Source organism: Equus asinus, chromosome 23 (genome assembly GCF_041296235.1).
Source record: "Equus asinus isolate D_3611 breed Donkey chromosome 23, EquAss-T2T_v2, whole genome shotgun sequence".
Classification (NCBI taxonomy): domain Eukaryota; kingdom Metazoa; phylum Chordata; class Mammalia; order Perissodactyla; family Equidae; genus Equus; species Equus asinus.
The window spans coordinates 66,726,353-66,747,254 of record NC_091812.1 but is presented as its reverse complement, the minus strand read 5'-3'; the positions used below and the strand labels follow the sequence as shown (position 1 = coordinate 66,747,254).

The 20,902-nt window shown below is 49.3% G+C and overlaps 1 protein-coding gene across 1 annotated transcript; it reads right to left on the bottom strand.

Annotated features, from left to right (window-relative positions):
* Positions 1-922: 922 nt before the first annotated feature.
* LOC123280157 (laforin-like) lies at positions 923-3,003 on the bottom strand. The gene is made up of 2 exons (XM_070495894.1): positions 2,326-3,003; positions 923-1,570 (listed from the first exon to the last, which is right to left on the bottom strand). Exons 1-2 carry the CDS (start codon positions 2,879-2,881, stop codon positions 1,515-1,517), a joined length of 612 nt encoding a protein of 203 aa, XP_070351995.1. The 5' UTR covers positions 2,882-3,003; the 3' UTR covers positions 923-1,514.
* Positions 3,004-20,902: the final 17,899 nt, after the last annotated feature.

Genomic DNA, 20,902 nt, shown 5'->3' with positions numbered 1-20,902 from the left:
CGTAGCAATCATGGTAGCACCCCTTAAAAAGAAAGTTGATTGATTCTTTTTTTTCATATTGCACATCAATGTCAGTTTTCAGTATCAAAATGAAATGAGTGTTCATGTTTTGTGTTTTGAGAAGAGAGGACTGCTAGGCAATTCATCAAGGGAGATGAGGGTGAAAACTTCAGAGGATTGCAACTAAATCTCCTGGGAGACAAGCTCCTCTCTCTGCTGTAGCAGCAGTTAGAGTTCCTACTGTGGCAGGGAGGTGGAGAAGGGAGGAGAGGTTTAGAAGCTCTGTTCCACGCTGTGAACATTCACCGAAAGACTCCTGCTGGTGTGTAAGAAGTTTCTTGTCCCTTGTAAAAAAAAAAAAGAAAAAATGATTGAAAAGAAGATGAGAAGGTGAGGTGAGAGCAATTCAAGCAAAGTCATGGTGAACTTCATTTCAAAAACTCCTGTTACGCGTTGAAAAAATAAAGAACTTGGCGATGTTTCTCAGGACCTGAGCTTTTACCATGGGAAACCTTAAGTGATTTTCAACCAGTAACCTCATAACTAGACAGATGGTGAGAAAAAATATTTACTCAGGCACTCAAGAAAGGCAGGCTTCCTTGTTGCTTCCTCCCCTTTCCAGTCAGTCAGTCAACCGTTTACAAGATTCACACTCACGGCTTTGATATAGGATTTGAAAGAGTCTTCTCAGGGCCACCAATATAAAAACTGCCTTGTGGAAAAATTACCAGTACCAATTCTGCAATCATTTTTGTACTACATCAAAAACCCTAGAGCCCAGAATCCAATATAATTAAATTAGTCCAAATGTAACTTGGGAAGACCAGCCCCAAAGCAGGTAGCTGAAAATCGTTTTGTTACTGAACGCACAGGTTCATTTACCCGCCGCACAAGGAGGGCCAGTAACTGAAATCCCAGGCTTGTGGCAAGGAAAGAGGTTTATTATCAAAACGCAGCCAGACGAGGAGATGGGAGGTAAAACTCAGATCTACTTTCTCAAAGGGAAAAAAAGGAATTTTTATCTGGGGTTTTAGGTAGGGGAGGAGGAGCATGTGGCCTTGCTGGTTGGCGCCTTCCCACCAGCCTGTTTGGCCTTGAAGACTGAAATTTCTTTTCCCTTGACCGTCTGGACTTTTCATCTTCAGCCTGCGTTTGGCCTTGTGAGGCTGAATCTTGACGTCTGGACTTCCTGGGAAAGACAGCCCGGTCATGTACTAAGGAGGGACGGAAGACTGGTTGGTTTTGAACAGCTGATTATGACGAGTATGCACAGCTGCAGTTAGTAAAGCTCAGCTCAAAGTTTTTGCTCTAAGGAAGACTTTAACTTCTTCCTTGGTTTCCCTTCGGACCACGATCTCCGACTACTCCCGCAGAAAGGTGAGGTGCAGGCACTGAGTGCTGAGAAAAACCAGCTGTGGACACGGATCACACAGCTCAGAAGACAGCCGATCTTCCAATCATTCCCGGAACATTAGCGGAACGCCAAGACACCACGTTTGCGTCTTGTGCAGTTTTCAGTCCGAGCACGGGGGGCTCTGGGTGCTTAGATGTGAGGGTCTTAAGAAGTAACCTGTGGAGTGAGAAATGCTAAATCTTGCAATTGACCAGAAAGAGCATTGAACGATTGAAGTTTCTTTGGAAAACATGACCAACCCAAGTCAATAAGTTGATTCTGCTACTATATATATTTTTTATTGCCAACTGAAATTCTGCAATATATTACAAAAAAGAGGGGATGGAGAGTAAAGTTGTTCCCATACTACCTGCCGCATCACCTGAAATTGGCCCAGATGGTCGTCTTAATCACAGTTCTAACAAAAACCTTGCAAAGGAAACGTGTGAATCAACATTTCTTGAAAAACCCGCACGTGTTAAATAAACTAAGGAAAAGACTCTAGCGCCGCCAGCGCGTTTGGAAAGAGCGTAGGAACGGCGTCAGGAGAAGGCGTCTCAGGGCGTCCCCAGGGACACTCTTCAGTGGCACCCTCCGCCGGCCGGGAAGGGCCCACGTCCGGACGGGCGCTCAGAGCCCCGGCGGCCAGCCGGGAGGGGGCGAGCGCCCGCCCGCCTGCGGACCTCGTGCAGGGAGGACCTCCCGGCCCGCCACGAGGGCCGTCTCCAGGGGCCCGCCCGCACGTCGCACGATCAGACGTGCTCGCGCGCGCTGATCTGAGGACCGACGGCCGCGGGGGCTCGCGGCGAGGCAGCACCGCCCAGCGCGCCAGGGGCTCCACCGCGCTCCTCTCCCGGGACCTCCTGGGACCGGCCCAGCGCACCCCGCGCCCGCACGCATGCGCATGCCGCCTGGGAGCGGGGCCTGCGTACCCTCTTCCCGCAATGGCTCCGCGCGTCCGTTGCGGCAGTCCGCTCCGGAGACGCGCATGCGCGAGCGCGGGGGCGGGGCCCAAACAGCCTCGCGGCTGGGGCGGGGCGGGGCAGAGCGGCCCTCAGAGAGGGTTGTGTGAATAGGGCGGTAACGGGTGCGTGTGCTGTCCGCCGCTCGGGGTCCCTGCTCTTCCCCGTTGTCCATGCTGCGGGTGTTCGCAGCCCCGTGTCCGCGGGGATACACGTCCCGCAGGGTGGGCGCACTTCCGGCGCGGCGGTTAGACCCGGAACGGGCGCCTCTGGGGCCCTGCGCGGGCGGCTCGCGACGGCCGCCTGGGCGGGGTTCGGTGGCCGTTCCGCGCCTGCGCACGCCGAGCCGCGCGGTGCCCGGGCCGCTCTCCCGCCCTGGACGCCGCCTGCCGTTGTGCACTTGGCCCGGGCGCTTGAGGGGCGAGTGCGGCTGTGACGCCGTCCTGCGGGACCCGCACGCCGCCTTGCTGGCGGAAGGATGTCGGCCACGCCCCCGCCGACGCCGTGAGCCGCCTCGCCGAGTCATCGCAGTAAGCCGCTCGCCCTCGTCCGACTTCGGACGCGGAGGGTCGGGGCCGGGCGCGTCCGCCGTGCGGGCCTCCAGCCAGCGGCCGCCGGCACGTGGGTAGGAATGGGACGCGCGCGGAGGTGAGGAGCTTTGTGTGTATTTGATTTTCTGTGAGTTACGTGCCGCACGCGCCTTGTGTCGTTGACGATAGTTAGGTGTGTGTGTGCGCGCACAACTGCCCCGGTCCCGAGAGCCTGCTCGGGAGGCGCAGCCTCTGCGGCGTGTGCCCTGGGCTGAAGGGGGTGTGCGCCGGGGGCGCGGGCGCTCTGGGTGTCTGCCCGTGTGACGTGCGTGCGCTTGGGGACGTTTGGGACTGGGGTGGTGATGTGCAGAGGCGAGGACGATGTGCAGTGTTGGGAATATTTGTGTGTTCGTGTGTGTTCATGGGTGCATGGGGGTCGTGTGTAGTAGCTAGAGTGCAGGGGCTGTTGGTGTTCTCGTGTTCGTGTATATCTGAGCGTGGAGGGTATATGTTCAGGGATGGTTTGAGTGTGTGTATGAAGGGTTCAGGCATCCTGTTGGTGTCGTTCTTGCATTGCAGTGGTTGAAGAACTTGGTGGGGTGGTTTATATGTGCATTTTCAGTGTTCGTGGGGTAGTCTTCTATGTATTCGGTTCGTATAGGTAGGTTGTGGCTGTGTGTGTGTTTGGGTTCATGGGGCTTATGGGGTGTGTTCTACAAAATATGGGATATTCAGTGTGTGTGTTTGGAAACACGCTGTGTAGGCTGTGTGTGTTCAGGAATTGTGGAGTGTGTGTATTGTAGGGCTGTGGCACAGCTTGTGGGTGTTTTTTGGGTAGTGCCTGAAGCACCTGTGTCCCTGGTGTTTTGAGACCCTGTGTGTCTGTAGGGTATTCATTGTGAACACAGGGAGAGCGGGTTGTATATGTTTGTTTCTGGGCACATGTGTGTGTGTATATACTGTTGTGGGTACCGAATGTGAGTATACTGGGGGAAAAGGGTTTTGTCTATAAAGAGGTGGCTTGTGTGTGTTCAGGGTGCAGGTGGCAGCTGTAGGGGTGTGTTTAGGGCGTATAAAAGGCTGTCTGTTCTGGAGATGTACATTCTGGAGCTATGTAGGTGGTTTTGTTTGTATGTTTGGGGTGAGAGTTGAGGGTGTTAGTGGGGGTACAAGTGGACTGTGTGCACTTATTCGTGTGAAAGGGGGTGGGGTGCGCTGTAACTGGCTTGGACTAGGTTGGGATAGTCATTGGTGGATGTCTTCCCGGCTCTGTGTTCAGTGATGTCAGGTTGAACTCAGTCATGCTGAGAATATTTGCACCAGGTAAAATGTGAAATGCCGCAAGTCAAGGCTTTTCCACCTACCCCTGCAGAGCATTTTAAGCATTTCCAGCTGATGTGTGTGTGTTTGTCCGGATATGTGTATGTGTAAAACAAGACTACTCACGCATCAGTGGGTCGGTGTATGGGAGACTATGTGAGTTGCGAGTGGGGCATCTGTGGCTGTGGGCCCTTGGATATGGACATCGACCCTGGTCATTCTGAGTCATTGCATTGCTCCTAATTAGGTTGGTCCATTCTTCAGTGCCAAAGAATCCCCCAAAATGTGGGGGTTTCTGGCCCTCCTCGTGCAGGTGGGGTCAGGGGTGTCTGTCTGTACCTTAGGCAGGTGGACGCTCCTTCGGCATTTGTGTGGTCCTGGCATCTGGGTCCTGAGGCGGCTGGGCCTGGTGGACAGATGGCGTTGCAGAGCAGCAGCAGTGTATCAATCATGTTTTTATTTTCTGTATTTTGTGATGTTTTGACATCTTAAAAAACTTGCTGGCTAGGGAGAGACGACCCCACCCAGTACTCGCCAGTTCTTAGAGACAGCAGAGGGCTTGCAGGGGGCCCTTGTTTCATATGCGGACCAACCAATCCAGAGTCTGCAGCCCCACCTTCCCCCTTTATCTGACACACACACTAAGCCAGTACTGCCCCTGACCTAAATCGTCCCAGGGTTAGGAACCAGGCAACTAGAGACCACCCCGAAAGCCGACCCTCACCAGAATTATTGAAACTAGGCAAGCCTAAACTGTTGACTCTGCCACGCCCTGCCTTTCCTGCAGAAACACCAACAAAGGCTCTGGCCTCACCTTTCTCCTCTCTCCTGTTTCTGCATCCTCGGCAAACCTGGTGCTTCCCCTGTGGCCCTGTGTCGTGTGGCATACCCCCTTCTCCCAGGAAATGTAATTCCACTTTCCGTGGCATTGGCCTCTCGCGTCGTCACTCCCCACCTCCTTAAAGTAAATCCTGGGCATGATTGTAGACTCTGTTCAGTGGAGGGGCTTGCCTCTGGACTGCTCTCGGCTCCTCATTGATTCTACCACAGCGAGTCCTGCCTGAGAGGGCACTGCTGGCTGTTGACACACTTGCCACCGGGCTGCGGCCAGTTTGTGCTGTGTCTGCCGTACATGACCATGGTATTCCAGCTTAGATTATGACAGGATCTTGAAGGAGTCCTCCTCAGGACCTTCTGTAGCTTACAGCTGCCGTAGTGCCGGTCTGCACCTTTCTCAGGAGAGATGGATCCCATCAGTCTTTTTCTGAAACCCACATGCCTGGTTTCCTGGGCTCTGACCCTGGGGCTGACTACAGTCACTGCTGACCTAGAAGGCAGAGGCTTCCCCGAAAGCGAGCGAGGGAGGCTTCCTCAAATAGGCAGTGGTGGGATGCAAGTCTGACCGAGCAGGCCAACAGTGCGATTCGGAGGTGGGCTGCTCTTTCTTTTCCATCTTTATTGAGATAAAATGGACACGTAACATTGTATAAGTTTAAGAAGTACAGTGTGATGATTTGATACATGTATATATTGTGAAATGATTACCACAATATGATTAGTTAACATCTCTTTCACCTTGCGTAATTACCATTTTTTGTGGTGAGAACATTTAAGATCTACTCTCTTAGCAGCTTTCAAGTGTATAATACAATGTAGTTAACTGTAGTCACCATGGTGTCCATCAGATCTCCAGAACCAACTCATCTTATAACAGGAAGTTTGTACCCTTTGGCCAACATCTCTGCATTTCCCCCCGCGCCCCAGCCCCTAGCAATCCCCATTCTACTCTCTGTTGTCAGGAGTTTGGCATTTTTAGATTCCACATATAAGTGAGATCATACAGTATTTGTCTTTCTCTGTCTGACTTATGTCACTTAGCATAATACCCTCATGGTCAATCCATGTTGTCACAAATGGGAGGATTTCTTTCTTCTCATGGCTGCATAACATTCCATTATATCTGTGTGTGTATATATACACACACACACATATGTTTGTGCATACATCTGTATACATATACATGTATCATGTCTGCTGTATCCATTCATTCGTTGAGACTTAGGTTGTTTCCATATCTTGGCTATTGTGAATAATGCTTCAGTAAATATAGGTATGCACATACCTCTTTGAGATCCTGATTTCATTTCCGTTGGATATATACCTGGAGGTGGAATTGCTGAATCATATGGTAGTTTTATTTTTAATTTTTTGAGGAACTTCCGTACTGTTTTCCATAGTGGCTGCACCAATTTTCATTCCCACCAACAGTGCACAAGGGTTCCCTTTTCTCCACATCCTCGCCAACACTTAGTATCTCTTGTCTTTTTGAAGATAGCCATCCTGACAGGTTGAGGAGATATTTCACTGTGGTTTTGATTTGCATTTCCCTATCGATTAGTGATATTGAGCATCTTTTCATATACCTGTTGGTCGTTTGTATATCTTCTTTTGAAAAATGTCTATTTAGGTTCTCTGCCCGTTTTTAAATTGGATTGTTTGGGGGTTTTTTTTTGGTACTGAGTTGTATGAGTTCCTTATCTACCTTGGATATTAACTCTTTATCACATAGATGGTTTGCAAATATTTTTTCTCATTCTGTAGGTTGGCTTTTCATTTGTAGGTGGTTTTCTTTTCCTGTACAAAAGCTTTTTAGTTTGATGTAGTCTACTTATTTATTTTTGCTTTTGTTGCTTGTGGTTTTGGTGTCATATCCAAAAAAACATTGCCAAGACCAATGTCAAGGTCCGTTTTTCTCCTGTTCTCTTCTAGGAGTTTTGTAGTTTCAGGTCTTATACTTATGTCTTTAGTCCATTTCAAGTAACTTTTTAAATTGAAATATAAATGCCATGTAACATTGTGTTGGTCTCAGGTGGACAACACAGTGACTTGACGTTTGTGTATGTTGTGAAATGACCACCGTAAGTCTCGTTAACATCCGTCACCACATAGGTAGAATATTTTTCTTCTTGCAATGAAAGCTTTTAAGATTTACTCTCAGCAACTGTAAAATATACAATACAGTTTTATTAACTAAAATCACCTTGCTGTACATTACATCCCTAGGACTGACTTATTTTATAACTGGAAGTTTGCACCTTTGACCCCCTCATCCATTCTCCCGCCTCTCACCTCCTGCCTCTGGCAACCACCAATCAACACCTGAGTTCAGGTCTTTTTTCTGTTTTTAGATTCCACATATAAGTGAAATCATACGGTATTTGGCTTTCTCTGGCTGACTTATTTCACTTAGCATAATGCTCTCAAGGTCCATCCATGTTGTCACAAATTGTAATATTTCCTTCTTTTTTAATGGCTGAGTAATATTCCATTGTATGTGTATATACCACATTTTCTTTACCTCTTCATCCATTGATGCGCATTTAAGTTGCTGCCATGTCTTAGCTATTGTAAATAATGCTGAAAAACATAGTATCTTTTTCAGTTAGCTATTTCTTTTGGATAAATACCCAGAAGTAGAATTACTGAATTATGTGGTAGTTCTATTTTTAATTTTTTGAAGAAACAGCATACAGTCAGGTGGCACTTAATGACGGCTATGTTCTGAGAAACGTGGTGTTAGGCGATTTTGTTGTGTGAACATCATGGAGTGCACTTACACAAACCTAGGTGGTACAGCCTGCTACACACTTAGGCTGTACGGTCCTAATCTTACGAGACCACCATCGTATATGCGGTCCACCATTGACCAACACATCATTATGCAGCACATGATTGTACTGTTTTCCATTGTGGCTGCGGCAATTGACCTTCCACCAGCAGCACACAGGGGTTCTCTTTTCTCCACATCCTTGCCAAAAATTGTTATTTGATTGTCTTTTTGATAATAGCCATCTGACACCCAAATACGCACACGCAGACACAAACACAACATACCCACATCATCTGCATCTATATTAAGGCAACCGTTCCTCTCATCTCCCATATAATCTCACACACAGGCACGACCTAGCTTTGTACATCCCAGACCATCTTGTACTCTCAGATACACAGTGAAACTTCCGTGCGCACCCTGATTACAGAGACGGCCCCTCACACCACTCAAGTGTGCACGGGGATGCAAACACAATTCCCGAATCTTCACACACAACTCTCCTACTCTAAGTATGCACACAGTTACCTGCACTGCCCAAGTACACCCGTGGCTCCCTAACACAGACACACACGCACCCGTACACACTGCTCGGGTGCATACAGGCTTCCACGTCTCCCGAGCATACACACAACCAGCCCCGTATGCACACATCACTATTCAGCACCCCCAGAATAAACCCAGTTAACTGTACTCCTGTAACATACTAAAGACTCACCCATAGTCCCCTAAAAACACATTTCCACACACCACTGAATATACGTTTAACCTACACACATACATGAAATACGTATCTTAGATATATGAAATACATACACAACACAGAATACAGACACCCAACTCCTCACCCAAAAAACAGACAGGAAGCCCCAAATGTGTGATTATAAAACATCCCACACCTGACAGTGTGGCCCTAATCACACACCAGTCTTTACCCACCTAAACACACTCGCCCATACCCTCCTCATACTCCTTGGTGAGATACCCCACTGCCGTAGAACAGGCTCTGAGCACACAGTGTGGTGGACGGTATCGCTGTGAGGAATATGTACTGTCCCTCTCGGGGGTGTTTCTGTCAGACATTATACATCCCACCCTGTTAAGTGCACATGTGGCCGTGTGACTTGCTCTGGCCAATGAAGTGTGAGCAGAAATGCCACGTGTGACTTCTGAGCACACGCTTCCCGTCTGGTCCTGCCCCAGTGGGGCTGCTCCTTCCATCTGGATCCAGAGTGAAGAGGACAAGGAATCCGTCTAGAATTAATGGAGGACATGCCACCAGAGTAAGAAGCAAGTGTGTGTTGTTGGACGTCACTGAATTACAGGTGGTCTCTGACTTACGACGGTTTGACTTAGGACTTTTCAGCTTGAGGATAGTGCAAAAGCGATACGCATTCAGTAGAAACCGTACTTCATATTTTGAGTTTTGTCTTTTTCCAGGTGATATGTGGTCTGATCCTCTCCCGTGATGCTGGGCAGTGACGGTGAGCACAGCTCCCGTCAGCCATGTGGTCACAAGGGTGAACAACGACGCACTTAGAACCATTGTGTTTCTCACTGTCAGTACAGTATTCAGTAATTACATGAGATATCCAACGCTGTGTTATGGACAGGCTTGTGGGAGACGGTTCTGCTCAACTGTGGGCTCGCATAAGCGTGCTGAGCGCGCTGGAGACACGCTGGGCTCAGCTGCGATGTTCGACGCTCGGTAGGTTAGGTGGATTCAATGCATCTTCGACTTCCTGTGCTCTCGCGTTACAGTGGATTTGTCAGGATGTAAGCCCATTGTGATTTGAGGAAGATCTGCACCTGTGACGTGAGATAATCCAGCATGTCCTAATGGACGCGTGTCCCACACACAGAAACATGGGAAACATTACACTGCACGTGCACACGTACACACACACTCGCCTCCAGGCCTTCTTCATAGGAGCACACATTCAGTCTTCTAATCTGCCCGTCACGTCCTGCTGGACTCAGAATGTGTTCAGACAACCACCCAACTCTTTCAAAATGCACACACATCGGCTCGGAACTCTCCAAATGGGCATCCTCACCCCTGCAGGTAGACACATCTAAAACTGTCCATGACCCCAGTACGCACACAGACACACGAACCCCATCCCCAAGTGCATATTTTACACCCCCCGCCTTCTCAGACATGCATAACGCCTGCACAAGCTGTACATTCACACGCACACCCTGTCCCCACAGAATCCAACATGTATCTTATACAAGCTCCCCCTCCTCGGGTACACATACACACCCCCCGCAAACAATCTGAATGTTCACCTACATTACCCAAACTCTAGTACAGTACACGACATAACCCACACATACTTCAACCCCATCACAGACACACGTCATTGCTTTCAAACCTCCCTGATGGATGCACAGTCCTCACATCACTGAGTTCACGCATAGCAACCCCAAGTGGGCACAGACACACTACCCTGAACACAAAACTCCCACAACCTGAACACACACACACACGCACGCCTGCATGTTCTCCCACCCTCAGAATGAAAATGAAGAAATGGATTCGAGCTGCACTGGTGGACTTTGGTGGATGCTGGCATCTGCCACCTCAAGTACGTGCCGTCCAGGTCGCTGATGTGCTGGTGGAAGACGGCGTCAGCTGCGGTCCCTCCAGGGCCACGTTAGCTCTAGACAGCACCCCACCAGGTCTCAGGTCTTCCTGGGGAGGCTTCGTGTCCGGTGGCTCAGAGGAGCAGGGACGAAGCAGCCTGAGGACAGTCAGTGGAGACATTTTAGGCCCGCTGTTTTGGGTTGTGGGCTCGATCTCTCCCTCAGCCCAATTATGCTCTCTTTTTTTCACTTTTGAATTTTTTTAAAGAAAACAATGCTCATGACACTGAGTCAGAGACTGAATTCCAGGGAACCCAACCAGAGACAACATTGATTGTTCTTTTTATAAATAAAACCTTTTAGGATGGCTTGTAACCCTAGGTGTGAGGAATTTTTCTTTTTTTTTCTTTCGTTTTTGTCTCTTATCTGTCCCCAACTGTCCCCCCCTCTTTTTCTTTCTTTGGGTGTTCACGTGATTAGCCCCTATTGGTCCTGCATGGTTCTGCTATGAGCAGTGCCTCCCTTTCTGGGGTGTCCCGACCAACCTTAGACGGGCGGGGTTTACATCCAAGAGAGCGTGGGGGCCGCATCCTGCCTCTGTGACTTGTGGTTTTGAGGAGGACTCTCTGCGTACAGCGGGCAGTGGCACTGAGGAATGCCTGAGCACGCTGACCTGGGTCTGTAGTCTCAGGCCGGCTAGGAAAGCTCCTCTGGCATCTTGAGGGGAGCAAGAATGCAGTGCTCCCAACCCCCGATGAAGGTTCTCTCCGTGTCAGACTCTGCTCAGGCCCGAGCGTCCCGGCTACGCTTACTTCCACACTCCTCTGTGCATCCCCAGTTTTGCAAGAAGCCTGCTAAGTCAGTTTAGCCACAACCCCCACCCTCTACATCAGGTCAGATTCCTCATCCCTGCCACCCAGGTGATGTGTGAGCATCTAGCCTGCCTTCAGCGAGAATCCGGTGAGGTCAAGTCAGCCAGAGCTGCCCCCCCCCCGCCCCCCCGGCACCCAGCCTGATGGTTCCTCTCAGCTGTTTCCACCCACCGACCCCCACCCTGCTCCTTGGCTGTCCCCCTTGCCCAGTGGTACTCGGAGTGGAGTCCAATCTGTCTCCCTGACTGCAGTGGTCCCCACACACCACGCTGGCCCCCTGAAAAAGTCTCACCACCTGATGCGAAGGGTTCACTGGCTTTACTGAGAGTGGGATTTTGCCTGGTCTGCAGCTCACAGCCAGAATTGGCAAACACCCAGGAAAGAAGGTGACCAGTGATGGACAGCTCACCCCAGAGTCCTCCTGCTTCTCTGGAAGGTCAGGTCATCGAGTCCTCGATGCTTCCACAGCTCTCGGATGCCGTTAAAAGCATGATTTCTGTTTTATTTAGCCATCTTTTTCAAGTTGTTGCAGCAAGAGTGCTTGCCTGCTGTAATCTACCCTATCTTGTCTGAAAGCAGAAGCCTCACACTTATTCTTGAATCTTAATCTTTTTTTCTCTGTTTTGCATGCTTGCTTCTTTTCTCCCTGCTCTTGGCTGAAGTTCTCTCAGGCTCACAGGGCTGGACGAGCCTCAGCTGGAGAAGCACCTGCTCTCGACTCTCGTGTGCTCTTCAGGGCAACGCTTCAGCTGAGGTGGCCGCCCCGTGGTCCGTGTGGAGCGGGGTCCTCGTCTCACCAGACCTCGGCTAGGAGTCCTGCTGCGGTGGGCATGGCTTGCGAGAGCCAGCGGGAGGCTGCTGATGGAGCTGCACCTCTGGGAAGGGGCCGCCCCGCCCACTCCCTTCTGCCTAGTTTCAGGCCCTTTCTCTGCTGACCTCCTTCCCTCAGCCTGGAGCAAACGAAATCTTATTTTTAAAAATTATTTTTTTAAACCTACATGGGTCCTATTAGCTTTTAAAGTGTGCATCTAATCTGTTTGTTTCCTCTGTGTGAAAACATTTCCCTCAGGGGCCTAAAGGACACAGGGTGGTCCCCTCAGCCTGGTGCGCAGGGACCCTCGGGGCTTGGTTGTGGCCCTTCACTTCCTGGCATTCCATCCCTGTGCTTCCGTGTTCCAGCCACACGCACACCCTCCCACCTCCGGAGTGACTCAGCCCTCAGCTTCAGTCGCCGTGCTTGTGGGCTTCCCGTCTGTCAAGGCCAGTGGAGCATGCGGGCTCCCCTGACTGCCCGACAGCAGACAGACCCCTCGCCAGTCAGGGACGAGCTGGCTCACACACACGCCTGTGACATCCCTTTGTACCAGTCCTCAAGGTGACTCCTGGAGCTTTGTAGGAACTCAGCCGCTCCCCCATCCTCCAAAAGCTGGACTCTGACCTCCATCCTTGCAGATCTGAGTGACAGGTGTGGAATGTGGGCTGGGCAGGGGGGTCAGAAGAGCACAAGCAGACACAGGAAGGTTGGGAGAAGGTCGGGAGACACGCAGGACCAGGCACAGGCCACGGTGGCCTGGGCATGCTCGGGTCCAGCCCCCTCACCGCTGGCTGCCGTAAAACCTAGGCAGTTTAGGTCCTGCTTAATGGGTACAGATCGTCAGGGAAATATTACTGGGTTTGAGGAGCCCATGAGGACTAAAGAAAATGCCAGTTGGATACAAGTAACAGATGGTCGCCACAAAGTTGTTAAAAAATTAGCGCCCAGCTCCCCGTCAGTCTCACAAAACGGCTTGTGAAGCACACACTGCTCTCCAGTGGCTGTCGTGTCTCCTAGCCCGAGACAGGCCTGCGGGAATGCATGTCCTCATGCCCTCGAGGGGCAAGCCTCCACCTCAGGGAGGAGTCTGCCTTCACGTGACGATCGACGCTGCTCCTCTGCCCGTGGGTGTCCCACGGTGCCTGGAGGGAGAGCGCGGCGCACCTGTCAGGTCGTGACTGCGTGCAGACTGTGGGCCCGCGTCCGAGCGCCCGGCGTTGGCCTGGTGTGTGCCTAGGATGTGCGTGTGTGTTTCCATCTGTCAGTCTAGACGCCTGTCGTTCGATACAGGAACCATCAGCCACGTGTGGCTATTTAAATTTAATTAAAATTAAACAATTTAAAATTCAGCCCCTTCGTCACACTTGCTCAGTAGTCATGCATGTCTGTTGGCTGCTGTGTTGGACAACACAGATAGAGAATATTTCCATATTACAGAAAATTCTGCACAGCGCTGCCGTAGAGGCTGTGTGTGCACCGTGTGTCTGTGCCTGTCTGGTTCACGCGTGTGTGCATGAGGAAGCCCCCGGTGCATGAGGGCTTTCAGGGTTCTTGTTGGGGCAGGTTTGTCTGTGGGCAGCTTGTGTGTGTGTGCCCAGGAGTGCCTATGAATCCATGTAGTTATGTGTGCTCCTGGCTGTGTACATGCCCTCATGTATACCTGTTTGTTCATTCATTCATTTAGTCATTCATCAAACACTTACTGAGTACATACTCCAGGGCCTGTGCTATGTCGTAGGGATACAGAGGTGAATAAAACCTGCACCTCCGGAAGTTTCAAATCTAGTGGGGTTTACAATTACAGCATAAACTCAGTCCTATAGCAGAGGCACCGGTATTTGCTTTAGGAACCTAAGGAAGGATGTGCTAAGACCTGAGGAAGCTGGACAGATCTTTGCAAGGATAACATGCCGCATTTACAGTCCAAAGAAGGAGGGTGTGCAAAGCCCTGGGGCAGGATGTCACAGTGTGCCTAGAAAAGCAGCTCGTCCTGGGAGCAGCCTTACTGCGCATCGTGGGGATGGAGACCATGCCTGAGGATAAATCTGCAGGAGGGGCAGTTGAGAGAGTTTGGGAAGGCCCCTGACTGCTGTGGCGAGGAACAGGACTCATGGGCAGGGTAACCGTGTCGAGAGAGCTCTCGGGCTGCGGTATTAAGGATGGCAGGAGGCAGGGGCATCGAGGGGCAGGGGTATCAGTCTGGGAAGGAAAGTGGAGAGTCAGAGGCTGGGGATGTCTGAAGTCGGCATCTGAGAGTGAGTGGGCGGACCCTGAGATGCAATTCTCTCCATGGCCCCTGTTCCTTTTGGGGCTGAGGGGAAGAGAACATATTTCTGGTCAGGAGACACTGACCATGGGAAAGCAGGATGCAGATGAAAAACAGCGAATGTTAGATTTCAGTGGCTTGTGGGAGAGCAGCCCTGACCCCTCCAGGCCATGGAGTCACTCATTGGACCTGCTGTTTGTCAAATATCCTGCAAAGCTGGGAGGAGCCAGCCTCTGGGCATAACTCACATCTCTGTGAGCCTGTGAAGGATATTTCTGAAAGAGGTGACACCATCTGTTTTCCATTGGTGATGATCTGAGGAGGAGACTGTCCAGGCTGGGCTCCTGGGCGCCCTCAGGCTGCTCTGTCCACCCCAAACTCACACATGAGGGACCTGCTTAAGGGGCTTCCCAGCCCGCTTGCCATCTCGACCTCAGTCCCAGTCCCCTTGCCCTGCCTCGTTCCCTCGACCTTGTCCTGTCCTTCACTCCATCTCTGATGCGGGGTTCGCTGCTCCTCTCACATTTCTGTTCCCATATGGCCGCCTGCACACGGCATGTGCTGTATTGCGGGACGCTGCCTTGGATGATATTCCTCGAGGTCCCACCTCCCTCGTCCCCCTGAGTGACCACCTTTCTCCCATTGGTGAAGTCTCCACCTGGTTCTGCGGGCTCCGGACAGAGGCAGTGGGCTTCACATAAGCATGTAAGCTCTTAGACTCTTCTTATCTGTTACAGTATTCAAAACATTATTTAAAAATCAACGTCCTTGTTCAGTGTGTAACCTTTACGTCAGCTGGACTATCTGCCTGTTAAGAACTGGAAGAGGTTGAGAGGAATCCCCAGGTATGCGCTCTGTGGAAGCCCAAAGCCATCCTCAACCTTCTGTGAAGCCCTAATTAGGTTAATGGTTCCATGGTCACCTTCGGTCCCAGATCTCACAACATACACACGCCTAGTGAGGGGAGTTTTCCTCTCCTACCTAGCTCTCTCCCTGAACTCTGCTGGACAAGGGCCCTGGCCTGAGGTTCAGCAGCGCGCAGACCAGCTGACGGCCCAGCACAAAGCCCCTGAGGCCCTGGCAGTGTCGCAAGACCAACCCAGTCGTGTGCAGCTTTAACCTGGGCCCACACCACGTGGGCTGGCCTGAGGCTGAGGGGCCCGTGGTGCCCGCGCTCAGATCCCAGTGCCCCAGAGTGTGGCGGAGCAGGGCAGGGCACGAGAGGAGGAGCACGCCTGGAACAGGCTGGTTCTGCTGCACACCCGCAGAGGTGCATCAGTGACACTGTGGGATGCTGAGAACATGCACGCTTTAGGAGAGGTGAGGTCGTGGCGGCAGGGAGCCAGGCCGGCTTAGGTGCTGGGGGAGCAGGACTTCAACTGCACCGGCAGCACCTCTGAGCTCAGCTTGGACAGAGTTCTTCAACGCTCTGAGCTTCGCTTTCATCACAATAAAAACAGCAACGGTAACCCTTCCTGCCACGGGGCCGTGGTAAATGCTGAGGTGCTGATCACTCATCCTCATCGCAGATCCAGGAGAGAGCTCAGGGGTGATACATTCCAGAGTGCAATGTGAGTTCTTGCTTCCCGCAACACCCCATGATGGTCCTTCTCAGACATCTCTAGTGACAAATATGTTCTGTATTAGTGGACACCTCTAGGAACTGGGAAAATTCTCATTACCCTGAGCTACAATCTGCTGATCTACCTGCTGATACTGGTTCTTGTGTTGGAGTACACAGTCCTGTCCCCATGACAGCCTTGAAGTTATTTGAAGGCATTATCTTGTCTTGCCCAAATCTTCTCCATCCAAAAATTCATTTCCACACTTCTTGTTAATCTGATATCTCTTCTGGTAGGTCCTGTTTAAAAAGGTCCCTTTGGACCTCACTCCCAAATGTGTGGACCAGAGTCAGACTCCCTCAGAGTGTGGTCTGATTGGGGCATCATTAATTGCACTCATTAGTAGTTAGTGATAATATGAACAAGCTTTGCTAAATCTTTTGATGGTTTCCAAAGGCCATACTTCATAGTTGAAAACTGGTAAAATTTCCCTGTGAGAAGAAAACTGTGCCTTCCTATTAGGAACATTCCTCATTGCTCAGGTTTTTCTCTCCTGATTAAAGAGGACTGGAAGAATTATACATATGTTTGCTCATAATGAGTTCAAAAGGAATGAAATAACGTTATCAAGGCTTAGGTGAAAGTCATAGCTCAAATCCAAAGAGGGGGACATAAAACCTATCATCTGCCCTTCCAGAAAGAATTTTGAGGCCAGGAATAAATGGGAGTCCAACCATATTGGGGAGAGTCACAGGGCCCCATGACTCTAAGGCATCTTTGGAGACCGGAATTTCTAATGGTCTGTTCTTCACAAGAATTCTTACTAAGCCATAGAACCACAGTTTCATACTGATTCATAGAACTATGAATTGACACTGATTCATAGAACCGTGATTTCATACTGATTTCTCCAAATTCCAGTCCAGCACCACAGAGTACATTATAACTTTCCTCCTTTCTTAATTTGTAGTTTTTTTCTCCAACAGAGAACCTGGCTCTCATTATCCACAATATATTTACTTCTTGCTCAATCCTAGAATAACATAAAGAAGCGTGGGATACCACCCCCTAATCCTTTTTGATTTTAATTAGTTTTGATCACATAAAAAATTAACATATTTGTAAATGTAGGAAAAATTAAAAGGTATACTCACAGAAGTGTCCTTCATCCTGTTCCTCCTGCCCTGTTCCCATTTCCCTGTCCTTTCTTGCCCCTTCCCATCTCTGTCATCTCATTAGTCTTTAGTTTCTATTTCCTGTGTTTCTTTTTTTGCTCACATGAATAGGTACATGTATATTTTCCTGTTTCCTGTCCTTTCGTATGTGAAAAGTAGAGGACCAGCCCTGATAGCCTAGTGGTTGAAGTTCAGCACACTCCACTTCAGCAACCCTGGTTCAGTTCCCAGGTACAGAACCACACCACTCGTCTGTCAGTAGCCATGCTGTGGTGGCGGCTCACACAGAAGAACCAGGACTTACAACTAGAATATAAAATGATGTACTGGGGCTTTGGGGAGGGAAAAAAAGGAGAGGGAGAGGAAGATTGGCAACAGATGTTAGCTCAGGGTGAACCTTTCCCAGCAAAAAAAAAAAAAGATACTTCATAAGAAAGTTCTTATCTTTAGGTCCAACTTAATACCTAAATGACAAAATCTCAATTATTTAGCAATTTCAGGCAAATACATAAGAGAATGAAGAATTATTGAATATTCTTTCTAATTTTCTCTATCCATAAACCTTCTGGTCCTGATTATGAGTCCCTGCAGGCACTAACCATTCAGCCTGAGTGTAAGCACAAAAGGGCGGCAGGCATCCTCACTGGACACTCATCTCCATTTCTAAACTAAGACAATGCGTAAACTGAAGACCATCTTCTGATCAGTAAATGTAAGGGTCTGGGCGCTAGGAGGATCTCTGGTGCTGCTCAGCTCCAAGATTCCGTGAGTCTCTGTTCCCATGGTGCTGGGGTTCTGATATTCCAAACATGAGAGAAGCATTTTCCTGAGGTGTTCCAGGCAGCCTCACTCTCCCATCTCGAACCTCCTTTGCCAAAGTTTGAACATGGGTGGCATGAGCTACACGATGAAGAAGAACAGCTTCAAAACAGGAGACCCCATATACCTGCGCAAGGCCCTTGTAAACAATGTCGGAGAGGAGAAGAGGACCAGGCTCCACGTTCAGAAACTCCAGAAGGCCTTAAACATCCGGCTCAGGGAGATTGATAAAGAAAAAGCAGCCCTGAAGAGGTTTTTGGGAAAGCTTCATAAGACAACTGGCTATTTTCCTCGACAGCCCTTCTGGTGACCACTGCCACTGTGAGAGAGGAGTTCATGGAAATGGTTCAGTACAGAGCACATCTGAGTCTCCTCCTGTTATTGCCGTGTGACCCAAGAAAGCAGCGTAAGAAACCACTGGAACAGGTCAAAAAAAGAAAAAGACTACAATTAAAGATAGAAATGGAACGTCTATGAGAGATCAACAGATGTCTCCTACAAAAGAGAATAAGACGTTCTTTCCCCAGGTGGTCTGATTTCTTTCCGATGTGAAGTGGTGATACGCAGCCCATACAGTGTCTCCATCTGGACTTTCCCTGAGACAAGAATAAAGCCCAGCTATTGTAGAGATCATCCTGATACTGATCATGGAATACAGATATTTGCCTTAATCTTGTTCTTTTCTCATTGATATCATTTTCAAATATTTTTCTATAGTTTTAATAGCACGAATAAAAGTTAAGGCAAAAAGTAAGATGAAAATAAGTAATAAAAGTAATAAAAAAAGTAAGATGAAAAGCATAGAATCAAGTCTGTAAGAGAGCTTGATTCAAATCTAGGTTTTGCCATGTTCTTACCTTTGTGATCCTGGACTTAGCAACTCTTTTCTCTTATCAAAGATGGAGATAATAACGCCTATATTAAAAGATTGCTTTAAGGATTAAATAAGATTATATATACAGGGAGTATTGCAGACACCCCCAAACTGCTACTAGCTAGTATTGCAATTGATTTTGTTTTAGTTATTTTATTGCTGTGCAGTGGCGCTCAGGTTCTAGTCCCAGCTCTTCTACTGACATCCCAGGTCTCTAGGCAGGTCGAACCTTGGCTGTTGCAAGGCTCTAATGTGAGAACTGGACTAGATCATCTCCAGGGCCTCTTCCAGCATTAAGTTCTTGATACTAAAACTCCATAGTTCTACTTTGAAGTGTTTGCCAGACAGAGCAAGGATTCAGCGATCAGAATGTGTATCACAGTGACTTTAGGGGCTCAGATACATGTTCCTGTTGAGCCATAATTGATCTACCAATCTCATGTTATTAAAGTGTGATACATCTTAGCAGCCTCTCATGACATACTTGCTGGGTGACTGCAGAGCAAGTGCAGCCTGCCTCTTGAAAGCCCTTGGGATTAAGCCGCACGTCTTTATTGTTTAGGTTCTGCAGGGAGACAGACGTAGATTCTGCCAGATATTGCTGTTTGATCCCAGGCGGGTTAGCTAACATTTATATACCTTTGTGTGTACCTTAAGGTGCTTGGGTTTTTCAACTGTACGATGGGAATAATAGTTCTTAACTCAGAAGACTGTTGTGATGTCTTCCTGTGATAACACATGTAAGTCTGTTAGCACAACTAACACATTGTAGGTATTCAATACACGCAGTTGCTGTGGTGGTTCTTTCTGGGAAAAGGCAACAGCTGGAGCTTCTGGGCTAAGAAACAGCCTTAATACTCATTACTCTTGGATCTCAGAATGATGACCTACTTAGCTAGATCTGTCACGTGCTGCAGAAATGTGTGTGTGTGTGTGTATCCAAAAGAGGTGATGTGGAGCTCTAGGTAGAGAGATCCTGTGATGAGGATTTCGAGGGTGACCAAGGAAGACGTGACTATGAGAGAGTCGTACAGCGAGCTTTCTTTGGGTGGCACTTTGATGGTTTGCATGAGAAGGGAAGTCCCTCACAGCAGGAGATCTTCCAGTGGCAGAGGCAGGGGGCTACCACCCAGACGGGGACAGGGCAGAGGAGCTCCTGGAGGAGGGGAGTCAGAGGGGGCTGAGGGTCTCGGCGATGTTGCTCAGCAGCCAGATGGAGAGTGTATTGGTTTGTAAGGGCTGCCTTAACGAAGTTCCGTGAGCTAGGTGGCTTACACAAGAGAAATCTGTTCTCTCAGTTCTGGAGGCCGGAAGTCTTAGATCCAGGTGTGGGCAGGGCTGGTTTCTCCTGAGGCCTCTTTCCTTGGTGTGTAGACGGCCGCGTCCTCCTGGTGTCCTCAGAGGTCATGCTCTTGTGTGTGTCTATATCTTAATCTCTTCTTATAAGGACACCAGTCACACTGGATTGGAGCCCACCCTAATAACCTCATTTTACCTTAATTACCTCTTTAAAGGCCCAATCTCCAAATAAAGTCAAATTCTGAAGTAGCGGGGGTTAGGGCCAGAACATAGGGATTTTGAGGGGAATGCGGTTCAGTGTATCCCAGGGCTCAGATCGGAGAGCTCTGAGGAGCAGCAGCAGCTTGGGGCTGTTTATAGCCCAGGACTTACCCATGGCCAACAGATTTGGGTGCAATTTCATGGGGTATGGCAAAGCAGGCACTCTCTGAATGGCTAAAAGTATACTAATTTGGGCTACATTTAAAGCAATTGGCTGTGTAAAAATTTGAGTTTGGTGTTGGCAGACGTTCAACTAACAGTCTTAGCCTGCTGTGAATCATGTAGGGGCCAATATTACCTTGGGACATCCTTACTTATCTATGTATTTACTGTGCGTGTACACACACATACTTCCAATAACAAGGACTCGGCCTCCCTGGGGAAGTGGCTGATTCCAGGACTGGGGGGGCAGTACTAGATGAGCTGGAACATCTTAGAGTGCCAGAAAGCAAGGAAATGATTAATCTTGGGAACATAGTGAAAGGACACAGGAGAAGAAGTGATATCAATGAAAATGGTAGAGTAAGAACATCAGAAAACTCTGTCCTCCATAGCA